At 39.1% G+C, this 26,938-nt stretch overlaps 2 protein-coding genes across 2 annotated transcripts in view; one reads left to right on the top strand and one right to left on the bottom strand.

Annotated features, from left to right (window-relative positions):
• The window catches only part of LOC136268200 (uncharacterized), a 356,730-nt gene that overhangs the window by 132,869 nt on the left and 196,923 nt on the right, over positions 1-26,938 (top strand). The gene's annotated exons all lie outside the window — the stretch shown is intronic.
• The window catches only part of LOC136247349 (uncharacterized), a 147,491-nt gene that overhangs the window by 86,204 nt on the left and 34,349 nt on the right, over positions 1-26,938 (bottom strand). Inside the window, exon 5 of the mRNA XM_066038968.1 lies at positions 1,561-1,698. Within this exon, the coding sequence (XP_065895040.1) occupies positions 1,561-1,698 (138 nt within the window). The remainder of the gene's footprint in view (positions 1-1,560; positions 1,699-26,938) is intronic.

Here is a 26,938-nt window from a genome sequence, read left to right as displayed (position 1 = left end):
CAAATTATTCCTAGGTTTTCTTTTATAAAATTGATTTTATAATGTATAATCTTTAGCAACTTATGGAGTTATAAAAATGTTGTTCTGTTGGACAGGAAAGCTAGCTTTTAGTTAGCAAATCCTTAGTCATGGTTGCAATAGAGTAAATTTTATTTTAGTCCGCTGGCTGTTCTATTAGAGTATGTGACTGCTCTATTAGAGCACCTCGGTCTCAACTTATGTCTACATATGTGACCGGCTCTGTGAAAACCTGTCTTATAGCCTTTCTGATTGCACAAATCTGACAACTCATAACCTCACTTATGAATACGGCATCAAGTTGAAACTTGGCATGAACATAGCCCTTACACAGTGTTATTAGCTGGAAAAGTTTCAAGCCTATACTGTAGGTCAGTCACATTAGGAGTTATGGTGTTCAAACTCGGAACTTTGGAAAGGCTATAAGACAAGTTTTCACAGAGCTGGTCACATATGTGGATACTTCAATTATGCGATTAAATTACTTCAAAATGCTGGAATAATTCTCAATTCTTTTACCCTATCATTATGCTCAAATTATTTGAGCATAATGTCTGGATCCCTACAGTGGGTATAAATAATGGTAAAACATTTGCAATGTAATTTTTCAATTCTTCTGATCTTTCATTATTCCATTTTCCACCTTTTCTAGATTCCTATCACCAAGGTAGAAACACAGTGGTTGATGTAGCTAAGTACTGTGCACTGTCGATTTCAGGTCGGTTGTCCATGAAAACGATAAACAAAATATCACATGACTAAATTCGAGCCAATGAAAATGGTTTGTAGCATTCTCAAACTTCACAATCGTTTACATTGGCTCATATTTAGTCATGTGATATTTTGTTTCGTGGACAACCAACCTGAAATCAACTGTAATGGAAATATAACACAATATAAACTCGGTACACCTACATCAATGATGTTGTACTTCTTAACCTTATAAATATGTACAGTATTTACAATCTGACAATGAACTGTCTACTTCGATTGTGGTTTAAATAACATTTTATAAAGAACACTTTGTTGGTATGCTAAAACACACCTAAAGTTTTGCATGCTGGTGTGCTAAACAGACCCCAATGGTATGGTTGTTGTAGACTACCTTTAATTGATTTAGCAGTGAAGTCAAAATATTTATTTCTAATACCGTTATATGACCTGTTCTTTATTTATTTATTTATTATCAACTTTACCAGTTAGGCACTGGAGGGTGAACAAAGAAGGCAGAGCCTGTACAACTTGTTTACCACTATCCTGGAAACCTAAGCAAAAATCTGTAAGTAAAGCATCTTAAAATGACACTGGACAAGGGCTGAAAAAAAGCCAACCCAATTGTGACTTGATCAGCAGGCCACCCAGATTCTAGTCAAGCACCACACTAGGAGACAATTTTATTATAGGGTATAGCGTATGTCCATGTGTCCTATTTTCATGGGCCTGGTCAAATGTTTAGCTGGCTTTCCAAAAAATGTGTTATTGTTATTTTGTTTCCTTAAATTGTTAAAAATAAAAATAAAACAGCTACAGTAGTTCACTAACCTTGTTCACAGTTCCTCAAACGATCAGTAGTTTCATCATTAACACTTCCAGAAACTACTCCTGCTGTATTTATTGGACATGTCTCTACACATTTTTGATTATAAAGATCAAGGTAGGTTGGATAGTGTACACATCTTTCTATAGAATAAGATAAAATATATAAAGTGTTTAAATGTAATTATCAAATGAAAAGGTCTACTTTGGTTTCCATAAAGTACACTTTGTAGCCTAAGTGTAAATTGTATTTCATACAACCTGCACTTTATGAAACTTCAAGGCTCAATAAAGTACAGCAATTAAAGTGCAGGCACCAGCAGTTTGCTGTAAACAACCTCAGCACACTGTGCATAATACCAGAACACAGCAATCAACCACTTAGTTCACAAATAAAATAATTATTGTTCATGGCTTCTCCAAATTCCGTAATAGCTACTGATACAATTCTCCATCTTACATCATTTAATTTTAAGACTATGATTACTTAGACATGCCTGACCTGGGTGACTGAATGCCCACTTTCAATGAATTATACAAAATAGTCTTTAAAATTGCAGTAACACTGTATTGCAATATTTCAATAAGGTCAACTTGAAATTAAAGTAATGTTATAGCTACATACACTAATGTTAATCTAACAAGTACATGTGTTGCAATCTAATACCATCAGAAGTAACCTGACATATTATTTTGAAATACGTGAAGCAATTAGCTAATAGAATTAGTATAAAACTTGTTTGTCAAGGTTCCTTGACAAAAATCTGCAATACTAATCTGATTGGCTAAAATAGTGTGGAAGCACGTGTCCAATTAGACAACTAGCATTACCATAGTGATACGTGCCCCATAGCACAGAAACAATGTGGCTGCTTAGCAAAGGTTTAGGTACTGTAATTTTGCTAAGGTTGCTAAGTTATTATTTTTGAATTTCTGTTGCTTAGTAACTATTGTCGATGCACTATTGTATTCTTTCCTGTTTCCAATGCTTGCACTATTAATCCCGAATACCACAGCCAACCTTCTTATTACTTATCAAGACACATGATAGTGTGTCATACGGCCCAAGAAACAGGCACGCCATGCTGTGGGTATAATTGCTGAGCACCGTAGTACAAGGAAACTAATCTTGAAGTATTGAACTTTCTGTACGTATGTATATATATCTGTGTGTGTGTGAGTGTGTGTGTGTATCTGTTTACAGTATCTGTACATGATGTAACGAATGATGACGTAGTGAATGGGTTGGGCAGCTCTTCCTGCTCTTTTTGATCCAGACATTGTGGCTGGATAATTGACCACATGCACTGCTGATGGAGAGGCCTTACAATGACAGTGGTATTTTTATTTGGTAATTTGTTGTCAGTTCAGTGGTGATCAACAAATATACAACTTTAGCATGGGCGTTCACAGGAAAAATCATGGGAAAGCGATTTGCCAATGACTTTGATGCCTAGCCAGTTCAAAGAAACGATATATTGAGCGACATAGAGCTTTGTATTGTGGGACTCATTTTTGTAGTGGTTACTAAGCCAAATATATTTGCTAAGATAGAGTAGTTAGTTGTTAGTAAAGGATAATGAAGGCACAAAATAAGTGTTTGGGTGATCGTGGATGCATATTTCTACCCACCATGTATCAGCCTTTAAACAGACCACAGAATGGCAAAACTACTACTGCTACACTGAAACAGGTTAGTAACGTACAGTCCTAAGATCTTAACTTGATATAATAACTTACTTACTGTCCCAATAGCGAAGACAGTTGGCTTAACTTAGCACAAAAAATAACAATATAAACTCCATCCTACGATTGCAAGGTTTCTAACATTATGTGTTGAAGCATAGTAATATATTAATGACGTTTTAAACATTTGGATAACATACTAAACCCATGATCGATTTATTTTGGCTACTCTATAAAAGAAATGGACCAAAGGATGGTTCGTTTTTTTTTAGTACACCTCAGTGGTATATATCGGTTATGCTACGGGAACTTGGGACTTTGCTGATATATACACCCGCAGTCCTCGGGCTTTGGGTGCATATATCAGCAAAATCCCTCGCAGCCATGGTATAACTATTAAATAAACTTTGAGGTTTGATCCCCAGCCTTCTTGTACTTGTCAGCTATATTGAAGTTGCAAAATGTATCTATAACCTGTCTTCCTGTGATACTTTTGACTTGTGGGATACATGAAACTTCATTGGCATGCATTAACTTAAAGGCACTTGTGTACATTATTATATTATGTGTCAAACTACAAGGTTGTGGTGCAAGACAACATTAATCTTTGGCAGGCATTCCCTGTGTTATGATAATAATAATCTATTTTTATCACATTGTTTTTTTAATATTGTAACATAGGAGTGACCACTGCATTTTACATACTTTAAATATATATTTATAACACAGCAAGGCTGACAAGCGCATGCATGTGTATGACCTAGTATATTGACAGGAAGAAAATGCAATTTTCATACTTATGTGCATCTGTGAGACCTGGACCTAAATTTACTATGGAAGTGCCCACCAGATAGGGGAGTCCACATCCCAAATTTGGAGGAATTTCCACAGCCATTTCCTGAGATATGATTGACCACAGTTCCTTTTTCCTAGCATTATAAGAAGTTGCACATAATTGCTGTGACTTAAGTGCACGCTATGGCATAAAGGTGCGCTATGATCTAAGCATGCGAAGTAATGTTGAAATGGTTTCAGGATTGTGTAATTGATAACTGGTTTAACAGGTTTGCGGTCACGTGACACACCACATTATCGAAAGGTGAATGGCCTAGCCTAAGGAAAGTTCTAGTAAGGAACGAGCTCACCGATTGTAATTGACCTCCAGCGATGACGACCTTGGTTCCTGTCAACGGACTCCGCAGACTGGAGGCTGTTACAAAGAACCTCTGGCCATAGTAGCTCGGCTCACACCCAACTCGTCTGAATGGCACATTTCCCATTCACCAACCACTGTTCCCGGTACGCAACGCAACACTAGTGGTCCTGTTTCGCCTGTGTGGCACGTGTTGCTTGCTGCGCACTAAATTGAACGAAACTGATCGCACCATTACAACTAGATGAAAGGCTATCGTGCGATACTGGCCCAGTTCTCATGGATGTCCTATAAGAAGTTTAGCGTAATTAAAGCGACGTTGCGATGAATTGTTTTTCTGGCTTAGTTGTGTCATCAGCTTTTAAGCTTGTCCGCGTGGTTAGCGGTGTATCATTACTAAGCTTCCAGTCTAGTTTGTCATAAACCTCTATAGGCTTGTCTATTCCCGTATTTACAGCTGTTATGCTTGTTTGTTTGAGTAGTTTAATTGGTATTAGAGTGTAATAAACTTTCACCATTAGCGCAGCTACTGAACACGTGCCTTTATCTTGCATGAGATCTTGCTGTGTGTTTATTCTATATGCTAGGTATGCCACGCCTGTTACTCATACCTTAGTTGAGTGTTAGTGCTGCATGCTACTATTACATAAGGCATTGCTGCATGATGATGTCACATGAATGTTATTGTGTTTTTATAATAATGTGTTAAGTCAATGATTGTAATGATTTGCCAGCTGTAAGTGCTCCTGCTATTCAGCTTCTGTTGGGTCACTCACACCAAGCACTGGCTAGGTGATGGCTAAGGGTCACACATGGTGCAATCAAGATATTGCTAGTAAAAAAATCTAAAGCTCGTAAACGGCCTAATTCTACTGCACGAAGAATGCTGCTGCTTTATATGTGGCTGTTACATGTTCGGCTGAGAATTCTGCTGCATGATATGCTGCTGTGGCATAATGCGAGTGCCGTTGCATGATATGCTGTTGTTGCATAATTGGCTGCGAGTACTGCTGTATAAATGTAGCACATGTATAGTTTGGTGGCAGCTGATAGATGAGAATGGGATCACAGCTAATGGGCAAGTATTTATACTTGACAAACTTTCCCGGTAACATGTGCTATGTCCGGTAACACGTTCTATGTAGGGTCATCAATTTTGTTTGTTTGATCTAGCATGATGGATGGTCGCTCGCGCGTTGCTGCAAGTCTATGAGGATTTTGTGCTTTTACCCTATGCAAAGTATGTTGCTATTGTGTAATACTATTACGTCAAGGTAATTGCCGTTATTGTTACCTTGCTGGTGGCGCACTAACATCGCTATTGCATGATGGCTGCTGCATGATGGCTGCTGCATGATGTAATGAGAATACTGCTGCATGATTCACTAAGAGCTAGAGCACGGCTGCATGAATGTTATCGCTGCTACTATTGCACTGAGGGTGCTGCTGCATAAATATTGCTATTGTTGCTGCCAATTGCACTGAGTGTGCTCCTACATGAATATTGTATTTACTTGATTAAATGCAATGGCGTTTATTACCTTAGTTCCAAAAATTGATGCGGCAACTATTCAAACTCCCCTACCACTTGATTCTCATGAACGATGTTAAACCATTACTTACCCAATCGATTGTGGGACCATTCTAGTGCTTCGGCTTTTATAAAGGTGCAGCATTTAATCAAGTAAATGCGGTATTGCTGCTGCTGAGGGTGCTGCATGAGTATTGCTGCTGCTGCTGCTACTGCTGCTGCTGCTGCTGCTGCTGCTGCTGCTGCTGCTGCTGCTGCTGCTACTGCTGCTGCTGCTGCTGCTGCTGCTGCTATTGCACTGAGGGTGCTGCATGTGCTGCATGAGTATTACTGCTGCTGCTGCATGAGTATTGCTGCTGCTGCTGCATGAATATTGCTATAGTTGCTGCTGCTACTGCAGTGAGAGTGTTGTTGCATGAATGATATCGCTGCTACAAGAATGCTATTACTGCGGCTGCCGATGCATGAATATTATTGTTGCTACTGTTATTGCTCTAAAACCGTTATTACTGTTTCCGTTAAAGCGTACATATCCCAGTCATCAATTGGTCGATATGCAAATACTGCCTAAACTGTAGTGATCCCAGCCTGATCCCCTCAGTTGCCCAGTTCCATCTGTGGCTGTTGCATGAATGTTACTATTGCTGCATGTATATTATGGTTCCAGCACATAAACAATTTATTGCCACTTCATGAAACATTATTGCGGCCACACAAATGTAATCACTGCTGTGAACTTGAGGGTGCCACTATTGCATGATCTACTGAGAGTACGGAGACTAGCTGAGAACTGTGCAATGCTCTTGCTGCTGCATGATATGTAACCACATGATATACCAAAGCATCACTGCGTGAATTTTATGACTCCTGCATGTCTGTAATTACTGTTGCCACTACTATTGAACTACCACTCTGCTGCAAGTGTTTCACTATTACATTGCTACCACCGCATGTATGCTCTTTACTATAGTCTTGCGAGTTATCTCTGCTTCTGCAAACAGGCATGTTCTAACTCTTGTTTTCATGTAATGCAACTGCTACACTAATCAGTGACTGCCTCAGTTTTCTAATCCCATTCTACCATTACTAGTTCATTACTGTCACTGACATCATTATACTCCCATGATTGAACTACTACAATTGTGTAACCACTCTCTAATACTTCAACATTAAAATCCCCCCACTCTATTAGTAATTATGTACCTAGTGGATATTTGTATACAATTCTATGGTCAACAGTGTCTTTTTCTTTTAGCAATAATATTATCTCCTTAAGCATGGCAGCTCTTAGACGTGCTTGGATTATTCCTTTTCTACCTTTGCGTATGTGAAATTTGCCACTGGCTAGTTATTTTGCAGTAACTTTATGGCATCAAACATGTGTAGTTGACCACTGCACTTCGGCTGCATTACTCCCTGCAGGCTTGCTCCATGCCTGTGCATATGCAGGTCCATTAGTGGCTGTACATGCAGTTAGGAGGTGCACATATCTACACCAAGGTTGCACATCCCTTCATAATACTTTACTATAGTGTTTTTCCATGGTTTAACGGTAGGATAGGTATCATTGTCTAGGGACCCTTCACTAGCTTTCCATGCCTCTGCAACCTATCTATACCCTTATCCAATTAATATTTCATTCTGTTGCTAACGTAATGTGTAACATTTCCAGTGTACACCAACTGTTGCATACCTATATACATAGCTCAATGGTTGTTGTTTCCGCAGGCATGCTCCATATTCAGGCACGTGCATGTTCATTAGTGTAGGAGGCTGGGTGCATAATGTTTCCCTGGTTAGTGGTAGGATAGGTACCATTGTCTTTCCATGCCCTCTGCAACCTATCTTTAACCAGCTTGTTTCAGGGATACTTACCTCCAGTGCTGCTCAGTTACACTTTGCCTTTGTAAGTGCATAGTGTTTGTGTGCACAAGAATACTCCTAATCTTTAAACTTGAAAGCATCTGCATACAATATAATATTCCGCTACACGTCTGAATAATTGCAGGCATATAATTATATTACATAGCATTATGCAACCTCTTTAGCAAGTTTACTCACGCTTACCAATCAATGCCTGTATGTAGTACTTGGCCATATTCAAACTTTGAATACAACGGTTGCTACTGCTTATGGGCTTTTACGTTATGTTCTGCTTACTTAACTGCAAAATGCATATCAATGTTTGCAGATTCACTTAATGCTCTCTAATGCGTGTGTACATTTGTTGCTGCGTACGGGTAACTGACACTTGTATACAATCAATTGGCAAACCGACTGTGTACATGCACTCATACTTATATACTTATGCTATGCTTGCACACTCCTTGGTACTCATAGTATTAGTCCTTGCTGGTCCTGCAACAACTCTGCTTAGTAAGATGCTTACCACTATTGGTACACATACAGGCTCACTTAGTCGTATTCTCATTTGATATTGTTATTTTGTGTATACCATCGGGATGTGTCATATGATCCATGCACATACCTGTGCTATGTGTGGTTATTAAAAGTAGCTAAAATAATATTACTGTCTGTGTACTATCATAATTTTTATATGTGGAGTACAGAAAGCTTGGGCAACCGGGGAAATTTGGAGGAATTTTGGTGAATTAGATGCTAGTTTTGTAGCTGCACTGCTTTATCAATTGATGCCAATACTAATGTTCATGACATAGCTTGGTATGTCATTTTGGTTGCTGCTGTGATTTGACATGTCTTACCAGTTTGCTATCATCACTTGAAACGCTATGTCCATTCATCTACCCTCTGTATGGATGAACTTACTGCCTGCCCTATAATTTCCTCAGTTTCCCGCTATTCATCCAAACTCATCCTCTCTATATCATATATTATGTGATCTATATAATATTATTGTCATGTCATACATGATCTCATGTACATATAATGTTACTTGCTATTACGGTGTCATTGTGTTCTTGTTGCATGATTGCTGAACTTGTGTATTGTCATGTATACTACTGGCTTTGTAGAAAATGTTATGTGATTAGCATTAGGAAAAAGAGTAGGCAATGTAGTGCGTGGTGTGGTGGAAGGGTGGATAGCTAGGTAAATAAATGTATATATATGAGCACATAATTATGTGTAATTTAATCCTAGTGGTGGTTGCCACTATTCCCAGGGGTGGGCCCCAGCAGCCAAACTGTTAATTATTATAGAAAAACAACTCAGTAGTATAAATGAACCGGATTAAAAGCCAATGAGTTATAAAACAAAATCCAACTACAAGAGCGTGATCGAGACAGTCTAATGATACTACAGTTACCCTATTAGAGCAGTCAGCAAGCCACTCTATTAGAGCATTCAGCTAGTAAAAATCACTACCTGTATGTCGAGAGTTCAACTACAGTACCAGTCACCCTGTAGAGACTGCAGCTACACGTAAGTCTTCCTGTAGTGAGATCAGACTCTGCAGTGTTCAACTATCAACATATTATAATAGTTCAGCTACAAACAGTTCACCTTGTAGAAAGTTTTTCAGTTGCAAGCTTGTAAGGGTGTTATTATTATTATTATTATTGTTTACTGTGCAAAACCTCTTACAAAGAGTATATACAAGCACAGATAATAAATCAGCAAAATTAATTATGTGGTTAATTGATGTTCAGCTAGCCTTGCTTTAAATTGGTCTAAACTTGAACAGGTGATGAAATCGTTGGGTAAGTTATTCCAAATCTTTATACTTGAAGGGAAGAATGAGTTAAGGTATGAGTTTACTCTTGTGTTTGGCTGTAACAGCCTCATTGAATGACCTCGTAGAGAGTAGTTAGATGGAGCTGGTATGAGTATGGTATCAGCCGGTATATCTATTAATTGGTGCATGATCTTAAACATTGTGATCGCTTTCAGCTGGTTTCTGCAGTGAGCCAGAGGTGGCCAATTCAAATTTTGTAACATGTTTGTGACACTTGCATATGAAGAATAATTATTATACACAAACCTCGCACACCGTCTTTGAACTGATTCAATAGCTAAGATATCCTTTTGTGTATAAGGGTCCCAGACCACACAGGCATACTCTAGGATTGGTTTAATAAGTGACTTGTAACAACTCACTTTGACCGAGATTGGGCAGCTATGAAGGTTACGTTGTAAAAATCCTTTGATACTGTTAGCTTTGTTAGTTATCTGTCTAATGTGTTCAGATCAGGATAGCTTCGAGTCAATAGTAAGACCTAGGTACTTGGTGTGCGTCACCTCCTGCACAACAGTGTCATACAAAGTGTAATGGTAAAATATAGGCTTTTTCTTGTATGTTATTCTGATGAATTCACATTTCTTAACATTAAAGGCCATTTTCCATTTATTTGCCCATCTTTCCAAAATAGTTAGATCTTTCTGAAGTTGGTAACAGTCTTCTTTTGAGTTAATAGGGGTGTACAGAATGACGTCATCTGCATATAATCTTACTGTCGATAGTATGTTTTTTGGTAAATCATTTATGAAGCATAAGAACAATAATGGAGCAAGAACGGTTCCTTGTGGAACTCCTGATGTCACTTGACTTACGTCACTTTGCTCACCATTAACTAATACCTGTTGTCGTCTTCCAGTAAGAAAATCTTTCAACCATTCCAAAGTGTTGCCCCGGATACCATAATGATGTAGTTTATGGTAAAGATGTTGGTGTGATACCTTATCGAAGGCCTTAGAGAAATCTAAAAGAATTGCATCAGTTTGTCCATTGTTGTTTAAGGATTCAGCAAAGTCATTGATAGTAAGTAGAAGTTGTGTCTCACAAGATCGACCACGGCGAAAGCCATGTTGCTCATCACACAAGATGTTGTGTTGAGAAAGGTGGGAGAAAATGTGTGAATATATATATGTTCTAAGATCTTGGAGCATATGCATGGTGTTGCCCGTACACTTTTGAGTGTGCTGCCACATGACTTGGCTAAAGCTTTTTTTGCTAACTCTTCATTCGCCAAAGTTGTTTTTCTGCCAACATTCTTTTTCCTTACAGTATTGATAATATTGTTACACTTCCAATATGCATACTTGCCATATTCCTAGAAGTATATACTGTATCTAATCCAAAACAGCCAAGCTGTAAAAAAAGAGTGCGGCCCTGAGAAAGGCTATGGTGAAAAAAGATGTGAAATCCAAGGTGGCGGCCAAGAAATGGCTGTGATGGTAGGTTAATGGTAAAAATTTTAATAACGACAATTCAGGTGAATTTTGTGCCAAGACCAAGCGGCACCAAATTCACCTGAATTGTTGTTATTAAAATTTTTACCATTAACCTACCATCACAGCCATTTCTTGGCCGCCACCTTGGATTTCACATCTTTTTTCACCATAGCCTTTCTCAGGGCCGCACTCTTTTTTTACAGCTTGGCTGTTTTGGATTAGATTTCACTTCTTTTTGTATTTGTATACCCCAAAGCCGGCCTATGGCTGGCTTTAGGGCTTTTTAACCTGTCATTTTTTCTTTACTACAGGAAGAAGAAAAGATGAAGCAGGATGATTTCTTTGTAGCTGACCACTCTGCAAGGTGATCCTTCTAGCTGATCTCTCTACCGGATGACTTGTTTGTAGCTGAACTCTCTACAGGGTGATTTGTTTGTAGCTGAACTCTCTACAAGGCAACTTCTTCTAGCTGATCTTTCTACAGGGTGATTTGTTTGTAGCTGAATTCTCTACAGGGCAATTTGTTTGCAGCTGAACTCTCTACATGGTAGTTTCTTTGTAGCTGAACTCTCTACAATGTGACTTCTTCTAGCTGAACTCTTTACAGGGTGACTTGTTTCTAGCTGATCTCTCTACAGTGTAACTTGTTTCTAGCTGAACACTCTACAGGGTGATTTGTTTGTAGCTGAATTCTCTACAAGGTAACTTCTTCTAGCTGATCTTTCTACAGGGTGATTTGTTTGTCTCTACAGGGCAATTTGTTTGCAGCTGAACTTCTACATGGTAGTTTCTTTGTAGCTGAACTCTCTACAATGTAACTCCTTCTAGCTGAACTCTCTACAGGGTGACTTGTTTCTAGCTGAACTCTCTACAGGGTGACTTGTTTCTAGCTGAACTCTCTACAAGGTAACTTCTTCTAGCTGATCTTTCTACAGGGTGATTTGTTTGTCTCTACAGGGCAATTTGTTTGCAGCTGAACTCTCTACATGGTAGTTTCTTTGTAGCTGAACTCTCTACAATGTAACTTCTTCTAGCTGAACTCTCTACAGGGTAACTTGTTTCTAGCTGAACTCTCTACAGGGTGATTTGTTTGTAGCTGAGCTCTCTACAAGGTAACTTCTTCTAGCTGATCTTTCTATAGAGTGATTTGTTTGTCTCTACAGGGAAATTTGTTTGCTGCTGAACTCTCTACATGGTAGTTTCTTTGTAGCTGAACTCTCTACAATGTAACTTCTTCTAGCTGAACTCTCTACAGGGTGACTTGTTTGTAGCTGAACCCTCTACAGGGTGATTTGTTTGTAGCTGAACTCTCTACAAGGTAACTTCTTCAAGCTGATCTTTCTACAGGGTGATTTGTTTGTAGCTGAATTCTCTACAGGGCAATTTGTTTGCAGCTGAACTCTCTACATGGTAGTTTCTTTGTAGCTGAACTCTCTACAATGTAACTTCTTCTAGCTGAACTCTCTACAGGGTGACTTGTTTCTAGCTGATCTCTCTACAGTGTAACTTGTTTCTAGCTGAACTCTCTACAGGTTGATTTGTTTTTAGCTGAATTTTCTACAAGGTAACTTCTTCTAGCTGATCTTTCTACAGGGTGATTTGTTTGTACCTGAATTCTCTACAGGGCAATTTGTTTGCAGCTGAACTCTCTACATGGTAGTTTCTTTGTAGCTGAACTCTCTACAATGTACCTTCTTCTAGCTGAACTCTCTACAGGGTGACTTGTTTGTAGTTGAACCCTCTACAGGATGATTTGTTTGTAGCTGAACTCTCTACAAGGTAACTTCGTCTAGCTGATCTTTCTACAGGGTGATTTGTTTGTCTCTACAGGGAAATTTGTTTGCAGCTGAACTCTCTACATGGTAGTTTCTTTGTAGCTGAACTCTCTACAATGTAACTTCTTCTAGCTGAACTCTTTACAGGGTAACTTGTTTCTAGCTGAACTCTCTACAGAGTGATTTGTTTGTAGCTGAACTCTCTACAAGGTAACTTCTTCTAGCTTATCTTTCTACAGGGTGATTTGTTTGTAGCTGAATTCTCTACAGGGCAATTTGTTTGCAGCTGAACTCTGTACATGGTAGTTTCTTTGTAGCTGAACTCTCTACAATGTGACTTCTTCTAACTGAACTCTCTACAGGGTGACTTGTTTGTAGTTAAACCCTCTACAGGGTGATTTGTTTGTAGCTGAACTCTCTACAAGGTAACTTCTTCTAGCTGATCTTTCTACAGGGTGATTTGTTTGTCTCTACAGGGCAATTTGTTTGCAGCTGAACTCTCTACATGGTAGTTTCTTTGTAGCTGAACTCTCTACAATGTTACTTCTTCTAGCTGAACTCTCTACTTGTTTGTAGTTGAACCCTCTACAGGGTGATTTGTTTGTAGCTGAACTCTCTACAAGGTAACTTTTCTAGCTGATCTTTCTACAGGGTGATTTGTTTGTCTCTACAGGGCAATTTTTTTGCAGCTGAACTCTCTACATGGTAGTTTCTTTGTAGCTGAACTCTCTACAATGCAACTTCTTCTAGCTGAACTCTATACAGGGTAACTTGTGTCTAGCTGAACTCTCTACAGGGTAATTTGTTTGTAGCTGAACTCTCTACAAGGTAACTTCTTCTAGCTGATCTTTCTACAGGGTGATTTGTTTGGCAATTTGTTTGCAGCTGAACTCTCTACATGGTAGTTTCTTTGTAGCTGAACTCTCTACAATGTAACTTCTTCTAGCTGAACTCTCTACAGGGTAACTTGTTTCTAGCTGAACTCTCTACAGGTTCTACAGGTTGATTTGTTTGTAGCTGAACTCTCTACAAGGTAACTTCTTCTAGATGATCTTTCTACAGGGTGATTTGTTTGTAGCTGAATTCTCTACAGGGAAATTTGTTTGCAGCTGAACTCTCTACATGGTAGTTTCTTTGTAGCTGAACTCTCTACAATGTAACTTCTTCTAGCTGAACTCTATACAGGGTAACTTGTTTCTAGCTGAACTCTCTACAGGGTGATTTGTTTATAGCTGAACTCTCTACAAGGTAACTTCTTCTAGATGATCTTTCTACAGGGTGATTTGTTTGTAGCTGAATTCTCTACAGGGCAATTTGTTTGCAGCTGAACTCTCTACATGGTAGTTTCTTTATAGCTGAACTCTCTACAATGTAACTTCTTCTAGCTGCACTCTCTACAGGGTGACTTGCTTCTAGCTGATCTCTCTACAGTGTGACTTGTTTCTAGCTGAACTCTCTCCAGGGTGATTTGTTTGTAGCTGAACTCTTTGCATGATTGTTTCTTTGTAACTGAACTCTCTACAATGTGACTTCTTCTAGCTGATCTCTCTACAGGATGACTTGTTTCTAACTTAACTCTCTATAGTGTGATCTGTTCATAGCGGAATTTTCTACTGGGTAATTTGTTTGCAGCTAAACTCTTTGCATGATTGTTTCTTTGTAACTGAACTCTCTACAAGGTAACTTCTTCTAGCTGATCTCTCTACAGGACAATTTGTTTGTAGCTGAATTCTCTACAGGGTAAATTATTTGAGCTGAACTCTCTACATGATGGCTTCTTTGTAGCTGAACTCTCTATTAGGAACCTTCTTCTAGCTGATCTGATTACAGGGTGACGTGTTTGTAGCTGAATTCCCTACAGAATAACTTGCAATGTAATATAACTGTGTAAATTATACATGCAGCTGAATGCTTTATTAGGGTGACTGTTCTATTAGAGTATCTCGATCTCGCATTTGCTGCACGTAGTTGCCTTTCGAATCATAACTCAGTGATTTGTAATGCGATTCTTCTGTACTACTGCAAGAAGTTTCTATGATGATTATTCCAGCTACATACTGATTTTCAGCTCATTGTTCTAAGCTGTTTGCCTGATAGACAAGAAAACTAATAGTTTTTATATTCATAAAAATTTATCGCGTAATTTTGACACAGGTTGGGTTTTGTGTCATATCTCCATGGTCTTTATCCCGATTCCTTTCAAACCACAAAAAGGCACTCCTACGATGGTTGCTCCATCTACATATCAATTTTCAACTGATTCCTCCAAGGTGTTTACCCTGTAGGTGTGACAGACCTTCGACCTTATTTAACGCAAATAATCGGTAATAACTCTGTGAATGTTCATCGGATTCCTACCAAAGTTGGTACGGAGATCCGCCTTAATGAGCCCTTTAAGTATGCCAAATTTCAGCCCAATCCGAGCACGCATTCGTGTTTTATGGCGAATTTTGCGAAGTGTGCGAAATGAAGAAGATGAAGAAAAAAACGAAGAAATTAAAACGAAATTTTGTTCGCTCATATCTCGGAAATGGCCGGAACGATTTTCTTCAAATATGGTATGTACACTTCCCTAACTGGGCGGCACGTCTCTAGCAAATTTGGTTCCAATCGGATAAGGGATCATAGAGCTACATAGGTGTGAAAATTGCGTTTTTTTTCTTCCTGTTAATATACTCACGGTGTGGCGCGCCGGCTTCTTGGACCGCACGACACACTATCGTGTGTCTTTATTTCACAAGATAATACAATGACATTTAATACAGGCATGCATGTAGAGCAAAGAGAGTGAGCAGTTGCTATATCTTGTTTTTTTCACATTATTTCAGCTGCCCAATTGGGTTGAACATGAATTCAATTACCGATAAGACTAATTCATTTGTTGTTGTGAAGGTTCAATTACCAAAGGGCAATTGTTTTATGTTTCAACTATGATTGTCTGTAGAATACTCCTTCATATTACATAAAAGTATTTCTGTGTACAGATAAATAGATTATATTTACTTATATTTACTGCAATAAGTGTGGTACCCTTAAATGGTTTTCTAATTAAATAAATAAACACACAGAACTTACTAGTAACATTTTGACATGTTACTCCAACAGCAAAGCAATCATTAGATTTGCCTGATATCATGCACTCAGCTATATTTGACTCATTTCCTGTACATGACCATATAAATTGAAGTATGAATAGATCACCCTGTCCAAATTCAAATCTCCTTGATTGCGTTAAGGCTGTAGAGTATCCAAGCTGTCTGCAGATCACATTACTTTCACTGATACCCCAGTTAACATCACACAGTGGTCTCCATTTATTGTTGTACAAAATCTCGACAATACCTTGAGATGTCATGTTTCCGTCATCCAAACGAACTTGGTATGGCACTTTTCATGAAAATGAATAAAAGTGATAGGTAAAAATATTTCTACCTCTACACGTACACTGTACACATATTATGCAAATTAATAGTACTTTGCAAGCAATCACTATTATATGGTTCTGAATAGAGCATTATGGTAAATGATGCAATAGTGTATAATAGCTGGACCTAAACAACAGTTTTAGTGCTGATTGGTGAAGATAAGTTCTTTTGATGGGCAAAGAAAACATTGAAATGCTCAAAAATTGTGGTTAATAATACATTCACTTAGCGATTTGCCATACATTAGTCCCAATACAGTGGTAAGATTGCAATTAATCCCAAGTCACATGGTATGTTTCTGTAATTGCACTATACAAGATAACAGAATTACATACGTCATTAAAGTGCAAAAAGAAAATGTGATGCGATAATTTGCTAACAACAGGAGCCTTTTAATTGCTGAGTCAATCAAATGAAAAAACCTTTCAATTAGTTGTATGCCCTGTTCTATATATAAATCAGGCATTGGTATCTCTTACTGAAGACCTTGTAAATAGCACCCCTTGCCTTTATTGAGGAAACGGCCAGCATTCATTACTGATGGCACCAACACCTACCATGTGATAGCATAGCTGAGACAAATCATTTCTAGTAAGTTGTAACCATTAAGAATGAATTCTTAAGAAACCAGAGCAAATAAGTACAAGTAATAATTAATATTGTGTTTAATTTGTAAACTTCATATGCATGAGTATAATACAGTATCTGGTTTTTCTATGAATAGCTACTAATAAGCTTTCTGTCAATAGTGTCATAATTTGTGACCGGATTTCATATAACAAGGCTTCCACACACACAAAATCAAACTTACGATTTTACCAGAAATGGATTGCTGGTCTAATACACTATCATATTTCACACTGTACTTCCTTCAGCACTGGCAAGTCTGGTTTCTGTAGCAGCTTTCTTCCAACCCTGCCAAAGCCACGAGTGTGAGATTGGCACCATTAAATGGCCATGGCTTTGTGATAATGGTGTGTAGTGAGCTGGGACTTCACAGAGAGCTCGCCAATAGTGTTCTCAGTCAATTTGGAGTAATTTGAGGGCCATGGAGAGCCCAAACTTGGCCTCTGGATTCCAATCATCTTCTTACTCCATTTTATACCCGTATATTAAGACCACCGTCCACCCCTACCCTCCCACCCTATTACCACCATCCACCCCCACCCTCCCACCCTATTACCACCGTCCACCCCCACCCTCCCACCCTATTACCACCGTCCACCCCCACCCTCTCACCCTATTACCACCGTCCACCCTCACCCTCCCACCCTATTACCACCGTCCACCCCCACCCTCCCACCCTATTACCACCGTCCACCCCCACCCTCCCACCCTATTACCACCGTCCACCCCCACCCTCCCACCCTATTACCACCCCCACCCTCCCACCCTATTACCACCGTCCACCCCCACCCTCCCACCCTATTACCACCATCTGTGATATTATCAAAAAAGCTGCTCAAAACAGGGCAAATTTTGGGCATCAGAAATGTATACACCCACTCAGTGATAGCTAGTGAACAGATGAACAATTGGTGCAAATTTTGTTTGCACAGCTGTAGGCACTAGGAAGTTATTACACAATGATTCCTTAAAATCGCCATATCTCCTAACAAAGCTTTGTGCGTCGAAGCCTTGGTTTGTCAAATTCAGTCACATTTTTGATCTCAATAGGCTGAATTTTCAAAAACTTTTTGGAGTGACATGTCCCTGAGGGCTAACACTTTGCATTTCTCGGGCATACTGTGTATAACTGTTAAACATATAGCAATTTGCAATTGGCCAACCCAATATCAAAACAGTGAGCCGTCCTTGATGAAGGATGGCCACTATGCAATTAATAGGCAAAAACACACATCTTCATCCAACTATGGAATGCTTTTACTTGTAACAGCCAATGCCACATGCAATTTTGACTATATATTTTCCATACAATTATTCTCTAATTGCACTCAAATGTGTGCGATCACCTATATGACGTGATCAGGATTTAGAAAACCAATATCAGGCATCATGCAAAATGAAACTAACAAACACCACCAGTGGATAGCTACACTACCATATTATTGGTTGTGACCCTCAGCATTACTCACACTGGTTTTACATTACTGCAAGCTAGCTTCATGAGATTCAGTGGATGGCCTAATATAATCGGATAAATGTTTTCTATATAATAATATTATGCCGTTTTTTGTCACATATCTGTCACTAAGAAGCCAGCACAGCCCTGTAACTTCATGTCTGGACTTTAATAATCATGGTGTACCTCCATTTCGTACTTTTGTAATAACTGAGAGTGGCACAAAATGAGTAAATGTGGCTTGCTTCCCTGGCAAGGAAAGTGTTGACACAGAAAATTAACACCTTGATACAGTTTTGTTGCTAGAAGATGATGTAGAACAGCTTGTTGAAATAGAAGGAAAGATAAGGTGCACAGGGAACATACTCATTGGAGTCGATAAAGACGGATCCCACTGATGAATTTGTTATTGTGGTGTAAGATGGTGGTAGCTTGCTGCTTTGCTTGGCCTCTAGCCTTGCAATTGTGGTCAGAGAGCAGGGCTGGATCTAGCAATGAAATGATGGTCAAACCAACTACAGTGTAAGATGAGTTGCCAAAGAAAAAAGAACATAGCTAAACCTAAGGGGTCTGGGGGAATGCCCACAGGAAATTTGGAAGCTTTAATGATTACATTATACTAGAGTTAGAACACTTTTTACTCGCCTACTGCTCTATTAGAGTAGTTGAATGTTCTATTAGAGTATATTGGTCTTTTAGTGAATTTGCATTCCTACATCTCACCAGATACCTCCTTCTATATTCCCTCTGCAAGCTGGTGAAAAGCCTAGTGAAGACTTGAGTTCACCAAAATCACATGCATCTCTATGCTAGCATGCTACTAGCTATAGCTAATAAATATTTTGTGAAATGTTTGCTCAAAAGGGATGCGTATGGCCAAAACTACACCGGCTGTACTGCTAGATCCGGCCTTGGTAAGGCAAGCAAACTGTGTGACTAACTTTCAAATGAATTCTATATGCAGTTTTCAGGCTTTTAATGCTGCATTTGATACTAGATGGGCTAGAATATTCCATAAAGGTGATTTTTTATTGTGTAATATGTTCCCATATCTTGCTATATATCGCAAATCAACACCTTGCATTGTCAGCAAAAAGAGCTGGACCACAAAGGTGTACAAATGCAAGTCCATGATGTGTGTATTGTATATGACATTGGCAAAAGCTCATCTTGAGACAAAGCAATGTCGAACAGTGAAATCAAGACTATGTCTTTATCCATTTTTGCTGCTTCCTAAAGCCAGGTGCTAGCTAAGATAATCATGTCAACCATTGTACATGCCATGGAATCACAGCAGTGGAACACTATATCATTACATATCATTAATCCAAAGTCTTCCTGGCACCAGCTTTACAACTCCTTTTGTGTCAAACTTCTATGAAAAAGGACCGGGCGTTATCACTTTTCAATGAATGCTGTATGAACCTATCTGGCTTCTACAGGTCATTAGCAACATTCTTAACAAGACTCCCTTGCTATTTCTTTTCTGCATAGTTATTAACTAAATGAAATAACTATGGTGAGCCACTTAAAGATAATTACCTATAATAATAATAATAATAATAACAGTCACAGCCACTAAAATGCTGCTGACTGCAGAATTTTCTCAGGCATTTGTATTTAACAGATCACGGATTACATGCTCAGATCAAATTTGAGTACAGCAAAAGACATAAACACCAAGAGGGAAAGATCAAAATGAGGCTAAAAATCATCACTAACTACATAACTTACCCACGTGCATCACTTTCAGTTGTAATGAATAGATAAGCTATTTGTGTATATGCACTAACTAGTCAGCTTACTACTGCAGCCTATAGCTATATATTCACAGTACGTGTAACTGAGATACATTGTGCATAAAATAGACTGCACACTTCAGTAAACCATGGTTTCAGCCATTTTTTTAGCTGTAGTTACGGCTAGTACCCTTAGACACAATATTGCTATATATCCAAGCCGTCTTTCTTCTCTGTTGGCAAAATGATAGCTAATAAGGTTGCATATTGTGACTGAATTTATTATTAGAGTTGCTAAGAATGTAAAACGATTCTTGTGTTCTAAATTACAATATTATAGAGTGTGCTCTAATTCTGCCTTTTTTTACATAAGCGTATTTCATCCTAATGCACCGAGCTAATGCAACACCAGTGTCCCCTCTTTGTATCGACATCACGAGGCACAGAAGAAACGTGAGTATGGTGACCGTGTCAGAGAGGTTGAGCAGGCCTCCTTCACTCCCCTTGTGTTTGCGACCACTGGAGGTATGGGAAGGGAGGCAATAGTTTCTACCGTTGTTTGGCTGACCATCTATCTCGCAGCGGCTCTACTAGCTACAGTCAGACTCTGGCTTTTATCCGATGCACATTGTCTTTTTCTCTACTTCTGTCAGCTGCAATGTGCATACGTGGAAGTAGGTCCATCTCGCATTGCTCCTCTGATGCCTCTCCTGAGATGGGCCGCATTGATGAGTACAGGGACTTTTAAAGTTTCAGCAATCTGGTCTTTTCTATTCAGTTGTCCAGCTTCCTTTGTGCTGGGGGTGGTAGGCAAGGGCAGCCCATCCAGCGCGGGGAAAAAATTCTTAGTGTTACTTAATTGATTCTAATCTCACAAACAAAGCCAGACTGCTTTTTCTTCTTTTGTCATTAGACCAAAAAGAAAATTATTTAACAGCTACCACTTGCACTAGCACAGTACGCTGTCGTAGTGTCGCTGCAAATAATCCTGTGAAATGGTCGCAATTAAGGTGAAAAGTGCATAGTGATGGGGATCTATTGAGACATAAACAAGGATGTACAGGATTTAGACACCTTTTAAGGAGCCAATGAAATTTGAGCATTTTCAACTTGCTTTGGTCTAATTATGATCCTATTATAATTTAATATTTCTCTTATTTCTTATACTTGATTAGTAAATATGCCACAGAAATACTACTGATTTGCCTGGAGGCACCTTTTTCTCAACCAAGCTATATTGCACAGAATAATAATTGAATAATACAGCAGGGCTGTAGCAGAGAATTTACACGTTCACGAATTTACTCGTATCGCACTGAGTGTGCTCCTGCATGAATATTGTATTTACTTGATTAAATGCAATGGCGTTTATTACCTTAGTTCCAAAAATTGATGCAGCAACTATTCAAACTCCCCTACCACTTGATTCTCATGAACGATGTTAAACCATTACTTTCCCAATCGATTGTGGGACCATTCTAGTGCTTCGGCTTTTATAAAGGTGCAGCATTTAATCAAGTAAATGCGGTATTGCTGCTGCTGAGGGTGCTGCATGAGTATTGCTGCTGCTGCTGCTGCTGCTGCTGCTGCTGCTGCTGCTGCTGCTGCTGCTGCTGCTGCTGCATGAATATTGCTATAGTTGCTGCTGCTACTGCAGTGAGAGTGTTGTTGCATGAATGATATCGCTGCTACAAGAATGCTATTACTGCGGCTGCCGATGCATGAATATTATTGTTGCTACTGTTATTGCTCTAAAACCGTTATTACTGTTTCCGTTAAAGCGTACATATCCCAGTCATCAATTGGTCGATATGCAAATACTGCCTAAACTGTAGTGATCCCAGCCTGATCCCCTCAGTTGCCCAGTTCCATCTGTGGCTGTTGCACGAATGTTACTATTGCTGCATGTATATTATGGTTCCAGCACATAAATAAAGTTTAAGTTATTAAACACAGTTAATGTTGTGAAGCGTAGGCAATGAAAGTATCCAAAATATTAGCATGCAACAGTGGGCTCTAATAAGAACAACGCATGCGCAGCATCGTGAGCAGAACACGTTGGCAGTAATTCATACCTGTTGTAAGAAATCTCGCCAGTTGCAGTAGCTTTGAGTCTTCAAGATGGGTACTCGTTGTTCTTGCCTGCTGAGGAAGGAGAGGGTTGTCGTCCTTGGGAAGCTCGACTGCTGGATTGAGCAGGCGAGGAGCCGGCTTTGTCACGCTGGGGGAAGGACCGCCTCAAGGAACGGGTGTTCCAGGCAAGACAGCAACGCGACAGGATGTGACATTACAATACTAGTGGCTACCGTCAGGGTCGTCTCTAGAACTGGGTCACTTTCCTCGGCCCACGCACGATATCACTGTCACCTGGGACAGCTCCATCGCCGCTGGACTCGTCGCTAACATCAGTGACTACAACTCCACCTCGTGCCATAGCCAGTTCATCGGATGCCACCTAATCCACACAAAATGTAGGGAGATCGTGTGGCGGGCATCAATCAGAATCTTCGGGAGGGAACTTGAACGCCCCGACTATCGCGAAATGGCCTCAGACGAGATGCTGCATCGGGTAAGCAACAGTATAACACCAATTGGTGTACTAGTATAAGCTTACACACTGTTCCCACACACCCTGTATATATATATATGCATGTAATGAGTAGGGATGTACCGATTCATATCATATCAGTGGCCAATATGGAGATTTCTGCCAATATCGGTTGGTCTCAATATAACCACCAAAACCGATATGATATATCGAAATAGTCTTTGCCATGGTAAAGCCACATTTTACCCTCTGTTATACAGCAAACAAGGTTGAGGAAATAGTAGTTTTTCTATATCCTTGAAAAGAAGTGCATATACTATGAGAAGCCATAGAAATATGCGCTTGACAAACATTCATTGTTACAATACTTACCAACCATACAACAAATGATCATAGTGGAGAGCTATAAAAAAGCAACCATGGGATGAATAAACTAGAAACACAGCTTGAAATAACCAGCCATCATTACAAGCCATTAAAATACGGAGTAGCTAATGGGGACTCATCTTGGTGGGAGCATGCATTAAAAAATATATTTTGTGGGTGCCTCACTGTCTGGGCTGTTAATTGAGGTCACACCACCACAGGCAATCAAGCATTGTCAGTGATTGTTAGCACTTGGAACTGCTTACTAAGTGTATCTTATGCAAGTTAAAGTTTCCCAATTTCTTCTAATCTAAATGTATAGCTGCACTTTATTATACTGTGTCGGTGTCGGTGTTCTGACTCAGTATATCACTTTATATTGGATCAGTTCAGAAATTTCTCTATCGGTACACCTCTAGTAATGTGTGAAATAATAAGAGTTGCTTTGTACTGGTGAGCTTAGTAGTGAGCTCATACATAAATACAGTGTAGCCACCAATCACTGATGCTACTTTCAAAAAAAAAGGAAACGACTAAGTACCTGAATTCAGTGACATTAATTGTGCTTTTGAAGTCAAAAAATTCTACTTTGTGCAATTAAATTTAAAATAAATAAATAAATAATGCAACCACAGATGTGTATTAAATGCATTAATAGACTTCTGTATTCTACAGCATACTATATTGGTTTCTTCATTGCTGCTTATTGGCTTGTAGTCAGCATCAGAAGGGCTTGGATAGTCAACTAGAGAATGCAGAATACAATGAAGTATCAGCAAACTAGCTACATACATGTATATATAGCTAGTCACCAGCCTTAGAAGGTGACTGCATTAATGGTGGTATGAAGGTAACTTGGTACCAAAAAATAAAATAAAATAAAATAAAAATACGGTAATCATAAATTGTATGCAGAAAAGCAGCCAGGTGCATATTAGAACTTTGCATAGCAGTTTCACCGTGTTGTGTCAGCTTCTTGCACACCATACCCTTGAATCTTATAATAGTCACAAAGAAAAGTCCATTTTATTGTTATTAAAGGAAACTTCAACCTATACAATCGCAATAGGAATCATTTCAAAACATGGTGCTTGTTCCAATGTGTACATGATACAGTGTCTTTGTTATATATCTGTAGTTATATGGTTAGGATGTGCTCCACAATTTTTCTAGGCAATTGGCATGGGACACACCATTGTGTTGTTAGTTGCATGTTAGTTTGCTTGTGTGTTATGTCTTCCTAATATTTATATTGTCACATTTGCTTGATATGTATGTCATCACCATTGCTTGTTTGTCATCACCATTGCTTGTTTGTATACCAACGTATGTCACTTCCACTGCTTGTTCATATGTTACCGTGGCTCGGTTTGCACATCATCTTCTGCATGTTGCAAGCATAGCTTATCTTGCATATTACTAGATGTTGTAACCATCAAATTTCTGCACATTGCATGGTCTAAATTAAATAAATAACCTTGATGCTTGGGGGGATAGATCACAATATATATAATATATTATGACCTACCTATGGCCTCTTTGTAAAGAGTTTAGGACAGAGACGCTTCTCTGCTCTAAACTCATTCATTACCCAAGCATCAATAATCCAAAAGTACTTCCTACTTTGGCCCCACTGGAATTACATAACCTTGCGTAGGCCATATACCATGGCAGATGAGGCCCCTAGCACTTACCAAACCCCCTCCTCAATCAATGGATTGCTGGAGGTGAAGAATGAAGATCTGAGGAACAGACCACATAAGTAGGTGAGTGGTAGCGTAACTAAACATTTAACAATTTATTGCCACTTCATGAAACATTATTGCGGCCACACAAATGTAATCACTACTGTGAACTTGAGGGTGCCACTATTGCATGATCTACTGAGAGTACGGAGACTAGCTGAGAACTGTGCAATGCTCTTGCTGCTGCATGATATGTAACCGCATGATATACCAAAGCATCACTGCGTGAATTTTATGATTCCTGCATGTCTGTAATTACTGTTGCCACTACTATTGAACTACCACTCTGCCGCAAGTGTTTCACTATTACATTGCTACCACCGCATGTATGCTCTTTACTATAGTCTTGCGAGTTATCTCTGCTTCTGCATGTTCTAACTCTTGTTTTCATGTAATGCGACTGCTACACTAATCAGTGACTGCCTCAGTTTTCTAATCCCATTCTACCATTACTAGTTCATTACTGTCACTGACATCATTATACTCCCATGATTGAACTACTACAATTGTGTAACCGCTCTCTAATACTTCAACATTAACATCCCCCCACTCTATGTTAGTAATTATGTACCTAGTGGATATTTGTATACAATTCTATGGTCAACAGTGTCTTTTTCTTTTAGCAATAATATTATCTCCTTAAGCATGGCAGCTCTTAGACGTGCTTGGATTATTCCTTTTCTACCTTTGCGTATGTGAAATTTGCCACTGGCTAGTTATTTTGCAGTAACTTTATGGCATTGAACATGCGTAGTTGACCACTGCACTTCGGCTGCGTTACTCCCTGCAGGCTTGCTCCATGCCTGTGTATATGCAGGTCCATTAGTGGCTATACATGCAGTTAGGAGGTGCACATATCTACACCAAGGTTGCACATCCCTTCATAATACTTTACTATAGTGTTTTTCCATGGTTTAACGGTAGGATAGGTATCATTGTCTAGGGACCCTTTACTAGCTTTCCATGCCTCTGCAACTTATTTATACCTTTATCCAATTAATATTTCATTCTGTTGCTAACGTAATGTGTAACATTTCCAGTGTAAACCAACTGTTGCATACCTATATACATAGCTCAATGGTTGTTGTTTCCGCAGGCATGCTCCATATTCAGGCATGTGCATGTTCATTAGTGTAGGAGGCTGGGTGCATAATGTTTCCCTGGTAAGTGGTAGGATAGGTACCATTGTCTATCCATGCCCTCTGCAACCTATCTTTAACCAGCTTGTTTCAGGGATACTTACCTCCAGTGCTGCTCAGTTACACTTTGCCTTTGTAAGTGCATAGTGTTTGTGTGCACAAGAATACTCCTAATCTTTAAACTTGAAAGCATCTGCATACAATATAATATTCCGCTACATGTCTGAATAATTGCAGGCATATAATTATATTACATAGCATTATGCAACCTCTTTAGCAAGTTTACTCACGCTTACCAATCAATGCCTGTATGTAGTACTTGGCCATATTCAAACTTTGAATACAACGGTTGCTACTGCTTATGGGCTTTTACGTTATGTTCTGCTTACTTGACTGCAAAATGCATATCAATGTTTGCAGACTCACTTAATGCTCTCTAAAGCGTGTGTACATTTGTTGCTGCGTACGGGTAACTGACACTTGTATACAATCAATTGGCAAACCGACTGTGTACATGCATTCATACTTATATACTTATGCTATGCTTGCACACTCCTTGGTACTCATAGTATTAGTCCCTGCTGGTCCTGCAAAAACTCTGCTTAGTAAGATGCTTACCACTATTGGTACACATACAGGCTCACTTAGTCGTATTCTCATTTGATATTGTTATTTTGTGTATACCATCGGGAGGTGTCTTATGATCCATGCACATACCTGTGCTATGTGTGGTTATTAAAAGTAGCTAAAATAATATTACTGTCTGTGTACTATCATAATTTTTATATGTGGAGTACAGAAAGCTTGGGCAACCGGGGAAATTTGGAGGAATTTGGGTGAATTAGATGCTAGATTTGTAGCTGCAATGATTTATCAATTGATGCCAATATTAATGTTCATGAAATAGCTTGGTATGTCCTTTTGGTTGCTGCTGTGATTTGACGTGTCTTACCAGTTTGCTATCATCACTTGAAACGCTATCTACCCTCTGTATGGATGAACTTACTGCCTGCCCTATAATTTCCTCAGTTGCCCGCTATTCA

Source organism: Dysidea avara, chromosome 1 (genome assembly GCF_963678975.1).
Source record: "Dysidea avara chromosome 1, odDysAvar1.4, whole genome shotgun sequence".
Classification (NCBI taxonomy): domain Eukaryota; kingdom Metazoa; phylum Porifera; class Demospongiae; order Dictyoceratida; family Dysideidae; genus Dysidea; species Dysidea avara.
Note: the sequence above shows the minus strand (reverse complement) of the source record. Positions and strands in the feature narration are given on the sequence as shown.